The sequence below is a fragment of the Anolis carolinensis genome, chromosome 2 (assembly GCF_035594765.1).
Source record: "Anolis carolinensis isolate JA03-04 chromosome 2, rAnoCar3.1.pri, whole genome shotgun sequence".
Taxonomy (NCBI): Eukaryota; Metazoa; Chordata; class Lepidosauria; order Squamata; family Dactyloidae; genus Anolis; species Anolis carolinensis.
Genome location: NC_085842.1, coordinates 175,669,989 through 175,687,767, shown reverse-complemented (window position 1 = coordinate 175,687,767; position 17,779 = coordinate 175,669,989). Strand labels below are relative to the sequence as shown.

At 38.8% G+C, this 17,779-nt stretch overlaps 1 protein-coding gene across 3 annotated transcripts in view; it reads right to left on the bottom strand.

The window, feature by feature from the left end:
• Nucleotides 1-17,779, bottom strand: part of helz (helicase with zinc finger) — a 178,708-nt gene that overhangs the window by 96,880 nt on the left and 64,049 nt on the right. For all 3 annotated transcript variants that reach the window (XM_008116368.3, XM_003224437.4, XM_016995744.2), the window contains 2 exons: nucleotides 9,893-10,160; nucleotides 513-846 (listed from right to left, as the gene is read on the bottom strand). In XM_008116368.3, the coding sequence (XP_008114575.1) occupies nucleotides 513-846; nucleotides 9,893-10,160 (602 nt within the window). The remainder of the gene's footprint in view (nucleotides 1-512; nucleotides 847-9,892; nucleotides 10,161-17,779) is intronic.

Here is a 17,779-nt window from a genome sequence, read left to right as displayed (position 1 = left end):
TTGGTTAAGAATATTAGAGCCATTCAGTTGTTCACACAACCTAGCATTTTCACTTAAAGTCCCAAGATAGTGTTGTCAGTTTTCACCGATACAGTGTAGACAGCTTTCCTTTGCTCTCTGTCCCTGGCCACAGCAACTGCAGAAGTGTAAGAAGTTGCTTTTACAGGCTGCTCCTACTGTACTGTACAAAATAGAACTGATGGAAATGGATGCCGGATCCCAGGTTACAATACTCCACTGTATCAGCAGAAAGAGCTGACAATGTGCTTCCAATAAACATATGGAGTCTAAATAGAGAAATATAACTTCTTTACTCCATCACAAGTTCATTGTTGTGCAACATGGTGCAAATCATTTAATTGCTCTTCAGGTCTTCTATTTTAAAAATGTTTTTGTGCCATATTTTCTGTCATCATTTAGTCATATGCTATGACTGCCTTATGATGAGATAACAATAAAGAGAGCCAAATGTAATGGAAGGAGGTACATAGGAAATTTGTTTTCAGGCATACCTGCATTTCACAATCTGCTCGAAGATTTAGTTCTTCACAGCATTCCCTGGATACTCTCAAAAAGATATAATCTTTTGTTTTTTCTTCAATAGCTGCTTCATACACCTTCTCTTTGGTTCCTTGGGTCAGTACTGACTTCTCTTTAGTGACTGGTAATAAATAAACAGCATTGACTTTGGTCATCACCAGTCGCCCTGCCAAAGTGTCTTCAGAAAGCGTTTCTGTGAGCTTAAACCGTCCAAAGAGTTGTCCACTTTGGGCATACTTTGCACCTCCAGAAACACCGGTGAGCATGAAGTTTGCTACAATCTGCAATTGCACTTTTATGTTGAACCTAAACCAGAAAGCATAAAGTTAATTCTGTTGAATAAAAACCCACACTTTTGTATTAAGCAAAAACAGAAAAGAAAAGTCAGAGAGGATATGGAAGATGAATACCCAGAATTTTAAGAAAGACACTAAATAAATCATGGTGCCCCAAATTATTTTTATAACTGAAATTATCCATATCACAGGATATTCATGGGGGGGGGGGGGCGGTAGATATACAAGTACATTCCTTTACAGGGCAATAACCAAAGACAAAAAGCAGGAAAATGACACTGAGAAATTGTTTAAAATACATCTGTAGAAACATGCTGTGACATATACACATATAATTTTGAATTCTTCCTTCATGAATATTTTTAAATGCTACAAACAACTACTCTGTTTCCCCTAAAATAAGACATCCCCAGAAAATAAGACCTAGTAGAGGTTTTGCTGAATTGCTAAATATAAGGCCTCCCCCAAAAGTAAGACCTAGCAAAGTTTTTGTTTGGAAGCATGCCCACCAAACAGAACATGGAAATAATGGTAGTAACAAGAAATTCTTGATAGGATTCACAGTTTGTCTGGTTATGCTGGTTTATGACGACAACTACTGCACAGTATATAATAAATGTTCACTTTTTGTTCAACAATAAATGTGAATTCTTTTTCATGGAAAAATAAGACATCCCCTGAAAATAAGACCTAGAGCATCTTTGGGAGCAAAAATTAATATAAGACACTGTCTTATTTTCAGGGAAACACGGTAGGGAAGCCAGGAAATGAATGTTACAAGCATAAGAGTTGGAATGGCAACAAAATGCCAGGATGCGGTAATACATGATTAGTTATCTTGTAACACTACAGTATGTTGTATGTAATTCAGCATGATAATACGAGGGTTATCCAGAAAGTAGATTACGTTTTGGAATTAAAAATGAACAAAGTATAGGAGAAAACATTTACCATACCTCAATCAGTGTTTGGGCAACAATGCACAGCTGCGGGAAGGGCTGACCAGCTGATTGAGGATGCAAGCGACAGAGTTTTGTGGGGAAGGAGTTGCCAAGCTCATTCATCGCTATGGTAAGTGCCAAGATTTTAATGGTGACTATGTTGAGAAGTGGTATTTGGGTGTGGCTGTCAACTGCATATGGTAAATGTTTTCTCCTATACTTTGTTCATTTTTAATTCCAAAACGTAATCTACTTTCTGGATAACTCTCGTATGCAGCTGATGAAGATTGGTTTATGTCAAAATAAATATACAGTAAAGTCTCACTTATCCAACATAAGCGGGCCGGCAGAACATTGGATAAGCGAATATGTTGGACAATAAGGAGGGATTAAGGAAAAGCCTATTACACATCAAATTAGGTTATGATTTTACAAATTAAGCACCAAAACACCATGTTTAACAACAAATTTGACAGAAAAAGTAGTTCAATACGCAGTAATGCTATGAAGTAATTACTGTATTTACGAATTTAGCACCAAAATATCACGATGTATTGAAAACATTGACTACAAAAATGCGTTGGATAATTCAGAATATTGGATAAGCAAGTGTTGGATAAGTGAGACTCTACTGTATTAGTTTTTGAAGTATCAGAAGACTTTTTGCTGCTAAGACTAGACACCCATGTCTTTTTTCTGTGTTTCATAACATGATTAATTTTGAAAAAGAATGCCAAATACTTTTAAATATCTCAGCCGTAAAATATATTTAGTAACAGTAAAAAGAAAATCTGGATGTTTCATATAGATGGACTTGATTTGAAATCGCTACATCCCTGCAACCACAAATTGTCTTCGAATGAAACTCTTACCATTTGAAAGGATGACACATAGAGCTTCAAAACATTACCGCTAGATGTGCACAAACAGCCCTTGTCCTCAGTTGTTTGCAAGATGGCAACCCCACAACATAAAGTTTAATGAGATATTCTTCATTTGTGGGTTTACGTTTTATTTTTTTTAGATTTCTCTTTGGCTCAAAATGGTTAGTATAACTTGATAACTCATTAAACTAACTTTTTGTGTAATTGTAATATGTTGCCATTGTGAAATATACTACTGTGGAATTGGGTCCATCATTACGAAACACCCTGCATTGTATAACGCCTTCTTGTGTATGTATATTAATATTCTAAATAATAAACTTCTGTTTTGTCCATTGGGTTAGATTAAGAACAATTTACTGGTACCTTCAAGAAAAGGGCTCTGTCTACAGAAAATGCTCCTGTCTGGTTTGCAGGGATCACTTCCTCCCTTTTTGCATTATGCAACCCGCTTGGCACAATGCCCTGACCTTCTACTTAGATTGTTCCAAGATCTGGAGGAGCTGAGAATGGACAGGCAAGTACAATTCTAACCCAATTGCAGACACCTAAATCTGGATCCAACCCATTGATCTGTCATCACTTTTGACAAACTGCTCTCCACCGCAATGTTCTAGGACTCAGTGGCTGTGTAGTTTTAATTCATATCTCTCTCCCTCTCCTTTTCTTTCAAAGTGGCAATACAGTACAATTTAAACAGAAAAATAAATGAATAATGGGAGATAACAGAAACTAGAGATATTTTTTCCAGGCAAAAAAAGCAAGTAAAGTATGAGTACTTCCTGAGAAAAAATGTGGACAATGAAATTAGATTAAGCCAGGACTTTTTCACTAGTGACCCTTTTGGCCTGAGAAATGTTTAAGTCACCCCAAGTACATAGGTAAATAAAATAGGTATAAAAATTAAACATTTACTGGTAATAAATATTTGCAAGGCTTGCTAAACATACTGATTTTTCTTTTTAGGAAGTGCAAATGAAGCATTTTCTGCAGAGTTCACTGTAAACACAGCACAACAGATTTGTGTAAATGTCTAAAACAGCCAATAGGTAGTATTCAGCAACCTTTATCTGTTGCCAAATTTTTGGGACCCCAACACTGAGCTAAGGGGACCCCATTTCGGGGTCATGACCCACAATTTCAGAAGCAGTGGATTAGGTCACCAATTTCTTAAATGAGTTGCAGCTGTTGCCACACATATTACTAAGTGCAGCCAGCACTTAGTTGTAAGCTACTACCCATGGATCAGATCAAAATATTTTGATTTTCAATTCCTATGTTTGATTGAAAGGACACCATTTTCAAAACTAGACCTTCTACAAGCATGTCTTTTTTTTTACTTTATTATGTTCCAACTTATCCACAACATTCAAATTTACAAACATTAAAATATGAATAAAAGTACAAAAGTGAACTAAAACACCTAAAGGGGTTTTTAAAAATGCAATTAAACTATCTTGTGAATTAAAAGCATTTAAAATAAATCCATTATAAGGGCAAAAGACAAGCAGCAGTAGAACACATATTATTAAAAATGCTTGTAAACCATCTCTGAAAATAAAAAAGTTTTATTTCCCACAGATTTTGATTATTATGAACTTGATAACTAAAAGTGATAACTATGAAAAGTGTCTTTCTGAACCTCTGGTAAAAAGATGGTCACTGTAAATCATCATACTCCAAAGCTTTAACCCAGATCTTAATTCATAAACAGATGAGCCCTACCCACTGCTTGTAGAAATCAGCCATTTTATATGACAAATACTGTCACAGAGACTCTTAAGTAGTGTAATGTCCCAATCAAACGTCTCTTCCAACAGGTAGTCAGAAATTTTGTAATGTTTACTTTGCTCAGACACATGAAATAATTTCATTGCTTGACAGAACACTTAACTCCTGTCACGCCGACACTTTCAAGTCTGTTATTTAGTATGATCCCCTCCTGCCATCTACCTTGAAGTATTTTGCAAGGAGAAAGGAATGGATTGTGCTAAGGTGCCTGCTGCAGATCTCCTTTAATGTGCCCATTGTCACATTTTAAAAGGTGAATATTTTTATCCCTATTCTTGTGCTATTTTCTACTGAAATACCAAGGTGGGGGTGGCTTTTTAGCAAATCTAAAATCACTGATTCAATTACACTTCAGTCACATATTCAGTAAGTTTTACAACAAACAGTTTTCCTGCAAGTAGTACTTTACTCTATGGCACCTTCTAGTACCCCAAATGCTCCACAGAACTCTGTATAGACAGAGTGAAGGAGAGAAGTGCATTCAAAAGATTGCAGCTGTCTGGATAGTTTCAGAAGGATTGCTATACCTACCTACGCAATTTATAGATTTACTTCCCTTTGCTGTATCATCACCTTGTTGTGGTAAGAGGACTTGTGTGTTCCAGTGAACCTGTGAGCGAAGCCATCAGGAATCGTGTACTTGTAGCAGCAAGGTCACGGGGGAGGAACAAGACCAAGTACAATCTGAAGACCTCACAATGGCAGGCAAATGAAAACATGGTATGTGTTACAATGGCTGCGATGAGAGACCATCAATTGTCATGTTAACCATGCCATTGGATCAGAAACTCTGTGTGTTGGTCGCTGTGCACCTATCTCCACACATAAAACAAATGTGTGCACCTGTGATGTCTCAGAGACCCTTGAGTCATGATCCCGCAGCCATTATAGATCAAACTGAAGAGGATATGGGTTTTTTCCCAACTCAGCAAGATTCCGTTCCATTCCAGATGTCCCCTGTTGACAGTTTGGGTCCAAAGCTAATTACGGAAGCCCTTGAATCAGAGCCTGACTCCCCGGACAGTGTTGTGTTTGATAGGAAGTCATTTCTCAAAACACATCGCTCTGAGAAGGAGATTCGGAGACGAAGTGCGAGATTAGCGGAGAGAGAGGATTATAATTAAACCGGTTCTCTTGGGAAGTTTCAGGGAGGTTTACATCTGGCAAGTTGTTGTCATCAGTCCGTTTCCCTTGGGAAAATGTGGACTCAGACACCTGGTTCGGAGAGGATTTTGAAGTCCCATAAAAGTTCTGGGCACAGACTACCCGCCGCGGTGTCAACGTGACAGTTGGAAAATTAACATTGACTCTTGTTCCTGTATACCTCAGTGGCTTGACGGAGCGCTACTCTCGAGTAGACCGGGTGTTGTGTCTCGTCTCCCTGCCAAGACTGGACTGCGTTTCAGTTCCACCACGACCAACCTTGCCTTGCCTTGCTTCCTTGCCTTGCCTTGTTTCCCTGCCTTGGACACTGAACTTGGAACTCTCTTGAGAGACCTTGCTTTATTCCCCACTCAAACTGCCTGGAAGTTGGGTGTGTTTCGGTTATTAGATTTGAAAACTTGATCTCTAATACTGGACATTATACTTTATATTACTGGACTATATTTGACCTTTCCTAAAAGGACTATTGCTGGACTTTATATTCTGCTTATTTTTGTTTGATTCCTTTATTGCTTTAATAAAGATATTAGATTGTTTATTGGCCTCCGTGTTGGTTTCCAGTGCTCACGCAGCTTAGAGGTGTTACAGCACCAGTGTCTTCTAAGACAAACCAAATCCATCAAAAGTCCCATGGCGTTCAACAAGTAGCAATGGGGGCAGGACTGTGAAATCCGGAAGACCCTAGCCATGGACCAGTACATGGTGGTGGATATGCATTCAATCATTCTAACTCATGGGCCAAGGTAGTTGAGCAGTTCGGCAGCTATAGCCAAAACTGAGCAGGCCTATTTAGGATCCACTCTGTTCACTCCACACAGGGAGGGGGCTAGAAAAGGTGCCCTAAACATATTCTGCCTCTTTTACTTATCCCAGACTGGACTACCGCATCCAGAGGGGTCATCATCTTGCAGTCAAAAAAGAAAAATAAACTTCGGAACAATTATCCTCTTGGGTAATTTTAATGCAAGAGTTGGGTAAGATTTTGACTTGTGTCCAGGGACTATAGGGAAAGATGGGGTTGGAAACAGCAACACAAATGGCATATTACTTAAAACTAAATGTTGGAACACAGCCTTGTCGGCATCAACACACATTTCCACCAAAAAATACGTTTTAAGACATCATGGAAGCACCTCTAATCAAAGCATTAGCACCTCTTAGATTATATAATTATATGTAGCAGATACTACCGCAATGTACTTCTCACAAGAACCATTTCAAGCGTTGATAACAGCTGGACAGACCACCGACTAATTCAATACACAATGGCTATCAAGACCGCTCCCAAATGAACACCCAAAAGCCCTCTCAATGAGCTTTTCTCAAAACAAAACAAGGATCATCTACCCACAGAAACCCTGAAAATGTTGAGAAACATTGGAATAAACTGAAGACCTCTATCATTACAACCTGTGAACAAACCATTTCATACCAAACTAGGAAACACCAAGACCAGTTTGATGAGAATGATAATGATATCCAACAGATAATTGATAAGAAAAGGAAAGCCTTCCAAGCATGGCAAAGAAAAACCAACCGTGCTGCTAAGAAAAAAATCATGCTCGTGCAAAAGCTGAGGTCCAGTGAAGTACCAGAAAATATAATAAATCTGCTGGACTAAAAAGGCACAAAGGTCATTTATGACCAACAAATCATGGCACACACCCTCTAAGTTCATCAAATGGAACCAAACTTATAAAGGACAAAAATCTATTGGACTATACTGGAAACAGCATTACTGTAACATCCTTAACTGCAGTTCTAATGTGGCTGAAGTGGTTTTCTTGCAAATCGCACAACAAACCAGGGATAGGCTTGCAGCACTGCCTACTTCGGAGAAAGTCAGTAATGCCATCAACCAACTAAAAAAATAACAAAGCCATTGGACCTGATGAGATCTTTAAAGAAGATAGGCCTGAGCTGACACAACAACATATCAAGCTTATTGAAAAAGTGTAGGTGATCAAGAAGACCCCAGAGGATTACAGGGGCACCATTATAATTAAGCTTTTTAAAAGCTTGTGGAAACTGTCAAGGTACCTCCCTTTTAACCTCATCCAGAAAAATCCTCACAGGAATCTTTGCAAACTACGTTCTACCTATCTCAGAAGGCATCCTCCGGATTCTGCCCTTCCAGGGGAACAGTGGACATGATTTTGACTGCACAACAACTTCAAGAAAAATGCAGGGAACAAAATTATCTTTCTACATAGAATTCATCAACCTTACAAGGGCCTTTGGCACTGTGAATCATAATGCTCTCTGAAGCATCCTCCAAAAAATCAAAGGCCCTGATAAATTTGTGAACATCCTGCTGCTCCTCCACAATGACATGATGTTGGACAGCAACAGCTCACAAAGTGTTAAATAGGGATGTGTTATTGCCCCAACCTAATTTTCCATCTTTATAGCTCTGAATCTACATCTTGTTGGTGGGAAGCTTCCCACCAGTGTGGAAATCACATATCCGACAGATGGCAAGCTCTTTAACCTCAGCAGACTGAAAGCCAAAAGTAAGGTAACAACAACGTTGTTATTGAACTCCAATATGGTGATAATAATGTAGTTTGTGCTCTTTCAGTGGAAGACCTACAAGCCTCCTGAAACACCTTTGCAGAAGCATATGAAAAGCTTGGCCTCTCACTGAACATCAAGAAAAACAAAGTGCTCTACAAACAGGCGCCAGTCAATCCCTCTGTAATGCTAGAAATAAAGCTTAATGTTGTAACGCTAGAAAATTTTGACAATTTCTACTACCTTGGCAGCCACCTCTCCACAAAAGTCAACATTGAAGCTGAAATACAACACTGTCTGAGTTCTGCCCGTGCAGCATTTTTTTCAAATGAAGCATAGAGCATTTGAGAATCAGGAGATTAGTAGAGATACCAAGATGATTGTTTATAAAGCTATTGCCTTTTTTGCTCTGTTGTATGCCTGCAAAACACAGACCACCTACAAACATTATTCTTGACTTCTGAAAAGATTCCATCAGCATTGCCTTTGAAAAATCCTGCAAATCTCTTGAAAAGACAGGTGGACAAAGAAGCAAAGACCACCAGGACTGAAGCAATTATTCTCTGCCATCAACTTCACTGGATTGATCACTTTGTCCGAATGCCCAATCACCATTTCCTGAAACAGCTACTTGATTCTCAAACGGAATGTCAGTGGACAACAAAAGATATTTAAAGATAGACTTAAAGCTAACCCTAAACAATGTTCTGGCCTAAACACTGAAAATGGGGAACCCCTGGCACTTGACCATTCTAACTGGAGGTCAGCTGTTACCAATGGTGTCATGGATATTGAGGAGGCACAAATAGAGGGCAAAGGGGGTGAAATGTGCCAAAAGGAAGGCAAACCCTTGTCATGACTGTCTTATACCTGGAAACCTATGTCCTCATAGTGACAGACCATGTGGATCTAGAATAGGTCTCTACAGTCACTTACGGATCCACTGCCAAGACTTTACCCTTGGCAGGCAATCATACTCAGCCACAAGGGATTGCCTGTAGTAACTTACTGTACTTTTAAACAGCTTGACAAAAGCTTGTCAAAAAATATATACAAAACCTTATAAAATATCAAATAAAACACAAAAACAATCTGTACATAATAAAGCCAAGATTTCAAAAGTTGCAACAGTAAAAAATTCTTTAGCATATGAACCGAGTAAAAACAGCTGCAAATGTAAATGTTAACACAAAGCAGCACAAGTGGTAGTCAAGGGGGCATCATGTTGAGTTAAATGTTAAATTAATTTATGATGTGTAACTATGCAGATGCTTAACAATGAGGCTTGGAAAACTTTTCTTCTTGCTTAAAATATCAAGAATGCATTGATTATGAAACAACGAACTGGGGTGGAGGTTGCTGTAGATTGCATCTCAACTTAGTTAATGTGGGGGTTCAGCAGGCTTTTTCCCCACAATGTGCTAGGGACCTGCACCATATCTATTCCTGTTAGCTAGAACTGCTTCTTTGCTGCAAACCAACACCAGGCCTTGAACTATCATGTTGATCAGTACTGCTTCTGATAGCACATGTAAATTAGAAAAACTATTAATGTTTTTATGATCAGTTTATAAAAGCACCTAGAAGAACTACTCACTTTAAGAGCAGCACACATTTTGAAAAAACGGTTACTGCCTGGACTAGATTTTAGAAGATCGAAATAGTTTCTAGATTTCTAAGTTAAGAGAAAAGTACGCTTGTATTTCAAATGTCACAGCAGAATTAGTATGTGAAGGAAGTCTTTAACAGAAACAATACTTACTTGCTGACTTCTTTATATTGTGCGATTTCTTCAATATAAAGGAGATCATGCAGTCTTGACTGATAGTTACTCTTGGTCAATGACTTATCCAAGACAGACTGTGTAAACAGCTGGTCAGCAGACAGAGGAATTTGGTATCTGATCAGAAGGCTCTTATCCAATTCAGTAGTCTCATTTGGCTCAAATTCTACAATAGTCTTAGAAGTGGAATCCCAACGCTTGGCTGTAGTGAAAAGCTGTTGCCGTGCATTCATTCGATATTCAAGATCTAAATGCCAGTAGGGAAATATGAAGTAGTAAGAACCAGACACATATTTTCTTAAAATACAATAAAAATTGTTACGATTATGTTTATGACACTTTTTGAAAACCTATGTAAGGCAAAATGAAAAAAAATGAAATGTTTCAATGATGTGACCTGTCTCCTCAATATGTACCAGGAACTAAAATACTTCAGTTCACTATTACTAGACTACCTTCAAGCAGCAGGTACAACTTGCACAATTTAAAAGAAAGCTCCACACTGCTCTATATTTCAGAAGCAAATTACAACATATTCCACTGACAGCACTTGGAAGGTAGCATACAGATCTGGAAAGTAAAGATACAATAACTCTGTGGCCTCCATTGCAAATGGGTATCCCATAAACTGTTTTTAATGTGACAAGTTCTATTAATTATCCTCATTTAATACCATAGGGATTAAATTATAGGAACTAAATGATAGGATCTATTTTTATTTTAGAAAGAAATTTGATCATAAACATAGGTGAACTGTATTTTAAGTAAAGAAATAAGTAAGTAAAGCAGTAAGTAAAAAATAATTAGAATAGAACCTTTCACTCCAAGTATGAAGACAATGGTTTTTTTAAGATATGCATTTTTGAAGGATTTTATGAAGATTTCCATAAAATCTTTCTAACTGATCTACTGTTCAGTAACAAGAACTGAAAGTGGAAGCATAGGTTAGTGGCACTTTTGTCCATGAAATTTATGGTTAGTATAGCATTATGTGTATTTGTTTTGGTAACTTTCTTCTCAATGGATACATTCTAGTCAGCTCTGGCTTATTTAAAACAAACTATGTTGCAGACTTCCCTTTGTTAGTATGCACGCGAAATAAATAAGGAAACAGATTATTCAGTATTGCTAGGTTGTAAGCCCAAACAAGCCAAGAATGGTCAACTAACAAATTCTGGTTTCCAATTCTGGATTGTAGCCATGAGACAAGTTTTGAACTATGCACTAAACAAACCCTTCCTATGATATTTTCACAAATGCCCTGTTTTACCACCTTCATGCATGGCTTTGATGGGGCCTGCCATGCACCATTGCACAACACAAAGCAGGCCCCGACCACTTTCCTCCCAAAGTGGAGAAAAGTGTCATCCAGATAGCTTCGATGGAGGAGGAAAGCAAATAGCCCTCCACTATGGGGAGGAAAGCGTTGTGCTGATAGCCCCAAAAACCTATGTGATGGCAGAAAGGGCAGTGGGACAATGCATGTTGCCCCACATTGGCACGCTTTCTGCCATGTGATAGGAGGTGGGAAAGGGTGGCAATGCACCCTTTCTTACTCTCCATGTGTAATGAGGGGAGGAGGGAGGGTGTGTGGGGCGCCAGAAATTGCCCCGCGCACCTTCCCTTTTTTTAGTGAGACAGAAGGGCCATGTGACAAGGTCCTTAGTCTGTTTAGCAGTTGTACTAGCAGGGAAGACAAAAGCAAAAAAATCATATGTGGACTAGAATACTCACAATAATTTAGAACTCTACTTATACAAACATCTTCTGTTTCCAAGCAATACTAACAAATGTCACTGATGTTCAGTATATAAAAGCATAAACCACATTTCAAATACTACTGGGGATTGCACGTTTCTTTAAACACACATTCCAACACCTTGTGCCGCAGTGAATGCCTCTACCCTTGATCTCTTTAAGTAATCAGCACTAAGAACTCTTGGGTACTGAATTCAAAGACTTAAATATTTCTGAAGCTAAATCAGTTCAATCATGAAAATGAACTGTGGGATACTTTTTATTTTCAACACTATTAAACCACAAACGTAAGGCTTCTCAAGTTGTGTGCATTGCTTATCAATGCAATGTCTAATTAGCCACATTTTAGATAACGTAAACAAAAGCTACAGTTATCCCACTAAACATTATTTCCATTTCTTGTTAAGCTATACTTTGCACTGCAACAATAACACAACTAAAGCAGTTTCCTTGCTTTGGGTACAACAATTCACATAATCTGGAAAGAGCAGATTCATGAACTTGTTCTGTCAGTGCTGAAAATGTAAATCCATCTATATCTATATATCTATATATTCTATATCCATAATAAAAGCGAAAACCCGTATGTGTGTATGTGGCACGGGTGTCCGCTCACACAGACAGCCTCCGGCCTCCACAAATAGGCTATTGTTCCCAGTGCTGAGGAGCCAGCCAGTCACTCCCTTCCACTGACATTGCAGTTACAGCGAGCTCCATGAACATGTATCCCAACCCCTGCCAATGTCCTCCCTAAACGCTACTGCCCACCATCCAAGGAATGCTTTCATTTGGGGACCATTCCATCCTAAATTTTGCATTTTCCTCCACCAAAGGCAGGTATCCCAGGGTTCTCCATTGGTGTGGAATTTGCATGACCCCGCCTACTGCCCTTCCCTTTCAAATCTGTCTGCATAGCAAACACAGCAGAACTGAGCAGCAACTACACTTACTGGAGGAGTTTGGGGAATTGACTCCACATGGTGGAAGTTGTAGTTCACCCTGCATCAAGTCAGAGCACTGTGACTCCTACTGGGGAATTTAGAGGAGTTGTAGTTCACCTACACCCAGAACGCACTATGAACCCAAACAATGATGGCTCTGGGCCAAACTTGCCACGCATACCCCATATGCCCAGATTTGAATACTGGTGGGTTTTATGGGGAATTGGCCTGGACATCTGAGAATAGTAGGTACTGGGATTTATAGTTCACCTGCAATGATTGAGCACTCCGAACCTCACCGATGATGGACCAGGACAACACTTGGCACACAGAGCCCCCATGACCAACAGAACATATTTGACAAGTTTGGGGAAAAGGGAGTTATAGTTCACCTGCAGTGATCCCCACCGACAATGGACCAGGACCAAACTTTGCACAGAGAAGCCTCATGACCAACTGAACATACTGCAAGGGTTTGTGGGAATGGGCCTTGATTCTGGGAGTTGTAGTTCACCTATATCCAAAGAGCACTGAACCCAGCCAATGCCAGATCTGGACCAAACTTGGCGCACAGACTCAACTTAGCCTACTGTGGATACTGACAGATGTTTCGGGACACTTGCCCCTGGAATCTGGGAATTGTAGTAGTTCACCCCCATCCAGAGAGCACTGCAGCCAGGCGATGACCAGCCAACGACAGTTCGGGACCACACTTGCTACACAGACCCAAAATGGCCAACTTTGAATAATAGCAGGTTTGGGGAGGATTGACCCACGATTCTAGGAATTGTAGTTCACCCACTCCAAACTGAGAATACATAGCATTCAAAGACAAAGAATGCCTTTTTCAAATAACCCGGGCACCTCTGGGTACCCAAGCTACTATATAATAAAAGCCAGTATTTGTATGTATGTGGATATGTATGTATGTGTGTATGTGGCAGCTTTCTGATTGGCCGCCACTTCCACAGACCACTGCGACCGCCAGGAATGACGGACCTGGCCCAAACTTGGCACACATAACCCCCATGACGCCCCCTTTGTCCTAGTGCCGTTTGGGGAGGATGGCCATGGATGATGGTATTTGCAGTACTTTCAAATGCTACAACTCCCACAAACCACTGTGACGCCCACCAGTGACGAAACTGGACCAAACTTGGCACACAGAACCCCAATGACCCCCTTTACATCCTGGTTCAGATTGGTGGAGGACATGCCTAGGATGATGGGACGTACACTACCTTTACTCACTTCCTGAGACCACTGCAATTGACACAAATTACAGATTTGGACCAAACTTGGCACACATGATCCACTCTACATCCTGGCGTTGTTTGGAGGAGGATGGACCATGGATGATGGAACTTGCATATGGAAGATGTCGTTCACCCACACCCAGTGAACCCAGCTGACATTGGATCTAGGCTACACTTGGAACATGGGCAAACAGTGCCTTTCTCAAATGACTGGGGCACCGCTGGGACCCCAAGGTTGTTCTACATAAATAAAGAATAGGATGAGCAAGACAGTACCTACAGTTCTAACAGACCCAGATTCAGAATACACAAGGTTTTACTCTGCTGCAGAATTAGTTCTTTTAAGTCACCACAAAGATCAAGGAGAGTCTAGTGTGCTACAAAACTGGTCACAACTGAATACTACATGGACAAATAGAACAGCCATAAAATACCACTCAATAACAAGCAAGCATTAACATTTTTAAAAAAAGCCTGCATATAATCAGACATATGCATATTTGCATTCATATTTTTGTCATCCAATGTGAAACTGTATTATACTGTACTGAATTTACTTACATCACAAACCATTTACAATTTTTAAATGGAAAAAATATACAAATGAGCTTCATATTGAGATCTTATTATGTAAACAAAAAAGCACAATAAAAAGGGATCTTGTAGCACCATTGAGACTTAGTGCTAACCCTTTGCAACCCTGATCCACACTAATATGGCTATAACAACACTGAAAGAAATGCATGTATCTTAAATCACATTATTAGTCCAACCATACCAAACTCATCAAATCTGAATTAATTGAGCTTAATTACACATTTTCTAATACAGCTCACACTGTCATACAGAGTCCAAGGTTGGGACTAACAGCTTAATGTAGGTCACAGCCGTTTACTAGCATTATTGACTTGGATGCTGATATTGTACCCATTCCTTCAGACTGAAACTAGCAGCTCATCACTTTTTTCTTCTAAATCCAGATGAAATTAGTTAGTCATGGCTCCTAGTGAAGATGACTTGTGTTTCAACTTCCAAACACCTTGACCTGCCAAGGAATCTAAGTGGACAAACAGGCAGGGCCAAACAACATGGTAGTCAGCATTTCTTTAGAGACAACAGGAATTTATCTGTCCTAGACTTTCTCTAAATGAGACTATATGACATTTACTTTTGTTTTTGTTAACAGTATTTCAAGATGGTTAAGTTAATAGCTGTTGTTGTTATGTTAGGGAAAGCTAAATGAAAACCAAATGTGAACAGTTCATGATCTAAATCCTATTGCTAGTTCTGACTCTCTCTCATGGGCGATCATTCTGACTACAGTAAACCCATTGAACATGCTGACTCATAATTCAATGACTGACTGAATAGATCTACTCTATGTGGGTATAACCAACGGGATTCCTGCCATGGTTTACTTGTGTCAACTAATTCTGTGTATGTCCTAATGAAAAACCAAACCAAAAATATAATAAACAGAACATGTTTAAAAAATAAAGACTACCTTTCTCCGTTTTGGGGCCACACAATCTCAGGTACAACCTAAGGTTAATTTACCCTACCGATACTCCCACTAACAGATTTTGACAGTTATCTAGGTTCACACGTTTGCCTGTGTGCTTGGCTGAGGAGTTAATGGGGACAAGGCTACAATCTGAAGGATGTCACCAAAGGTGACATCAAAACACTAAATCAAAACACTCTTAATAGTGAGAACCTTCGATTTAGACGCCTTTGTCTCCATTAACTCCTCAGCCTAGCACTTAGGCAAATGTGTGAACCGAGATAACTGTCCGAATCTGTTAGTAGAAGTATTGGTAGGTTACCCAAACTATGTCTAGCTTGGTGTAGAGATCCACCCAACTGAGGATTGGCAAGAAGGGCATGCTTCACTCATTACACACCACATGTATGCGGGTAACATTTTGTTAAGCTACGTGTAGATGTAACGGGTTCGAAGTCAGAATTCTGTAGCTCATTAGCAGCAACTAAATGACACTATGAAACTATCCATCCCTGAAGATGCGAAAGAATCTGAAAGGTAAAAACTTTCTTCAGAAAAATACCATATTCAAACTAGAAATCAATGTTCTCGTGTTCACTATTTTCTATACTTGGCAACTAGTGTTTTTAAAACAACAACAAAATTCTACCTTACTTTGAAACAAAAATTTTTTGAGGATCTTAAAATAATCCTGATGCTTGGATCCATCCAAACAGTAAAAGGTGCTTATTTTACTGTTGGATATTACACAATATGCTGCTGCTATGAGGTGACAGTTCATGCTAATTTGAGCATGTTGGTCTTTAACTTAACAATACGGCAACATTGTGGATGGGAAAGGAGTGCAGGGGAAATGAAAACGGGTACAAATGGTAAGATGTCAAATGACAGAAATACAGGAAAGTTAAAAATAGTATATGCGATAAAAAATTTAAAATGATGCCAAGAAAACTGCTCTCACATCTTGGAAATATTTTATTGGAGTACCCAACATCCTACACTCTTTGGGAAAGTTATCACAGTAAAATAACAATGAGGATGAGAAAAGTATATCAGCAAAAATATGGCTAGGGGCCTCAATTCTATAGCTTAAAATTCTGTTGTTTTGTTCTTTTAAATAAACTTTTATCAGCACAATTCTGTCAAGAGTGAACTGCTAAAGCGTTTTATTTACTTGTAAAGAAAATTATAAGGAGAAGGAAATGATGCAAAGACATAACAAAAAAACTAATTATTAACACTTTGATTAATTTAAGATACTTGATTGCTTTCATATATTCCAAACAAAAAAGTCCCAGCTGTTAATCAGCATTGAGTTCTAAAATTCATAAACTTATGCTAGGATGTGCCAGTAAATGGGCTTCATCTTCATTACTCATTCATTTTGTAGCTAGCTTAGTCAGTATTTCACTTGTTCACTGTCTGCTGTATCTCATTTTCCTTTTATGATTGATAGAGGCAGTGCTCTGGATATGGTCTATCATGTTTCTGCAGTGTTTGAGTTTTGTGCGGAACAGTACAACCACTTGTATGTCTAGTCTATACCCTGTGAAAGAGATGTCTAGACAGTGGTCCTTAATGTTTATGAGTTCATACACAAAGAAAGATGTGTATAAGTCTATTTCTGTTGATATAAAAATAAGGGCAGGTGAAGTTGTCACTGCTCCATCCTGCCTTTGCTCTGCACACTATTTGCCCATATCTGACTCAATTGCAAGCTTGTGGTATTGCTACATCAATACAACAGTTCCATTCATAGTTACAAAACAAGCCCTTGTCTTGGGCCACTACAGTGACACAAAGATCTCATTAATAGATGATGGCAAGTCCATTTTACCAGTCACCTTAGATATACATTCTGCCTTCTTAATTTTTAAAAAAATATGTACTATTTACAATTACCATACCATTTCCACCTTTGTACTGAAAACTTTTGCTAAGTAACAGGTTTTGTTGAAAACTGTCTCATAACAAGGGAGAATTTGAAGTCTTGCCTTGTTATTTGCAGCGAGGTATGCATATTCTACAAGGAATACAATATCCATGGAAACACATATTTCAACAGTAACATGTTAAACAGATAGTTTTGGGGAGGGGGTGTTTCATAACACTTAATGACTAACTGAAATCTCGATTTTCTTTTTTTACTTATTTGATCTACACACAATTTCCTCCCAAGAATGCAAGTCAAAGTTGATTACAATAAAATTAAATAAAACAAGTCCTGTACAATTAAAATATAACCTGAATCCAAATGTAAGAGATTTAAAACACAAGAAAACACAATTCAAAAGCAAGATCAGTAAAGATATATCTTCCAAAGTAGTCAGTATTTCCTGGCCCATGCGGGTAAACATGTGGCTTTTAAAACAATGTTGATGCTTTAAAAACTTTTTTCTTTACAACT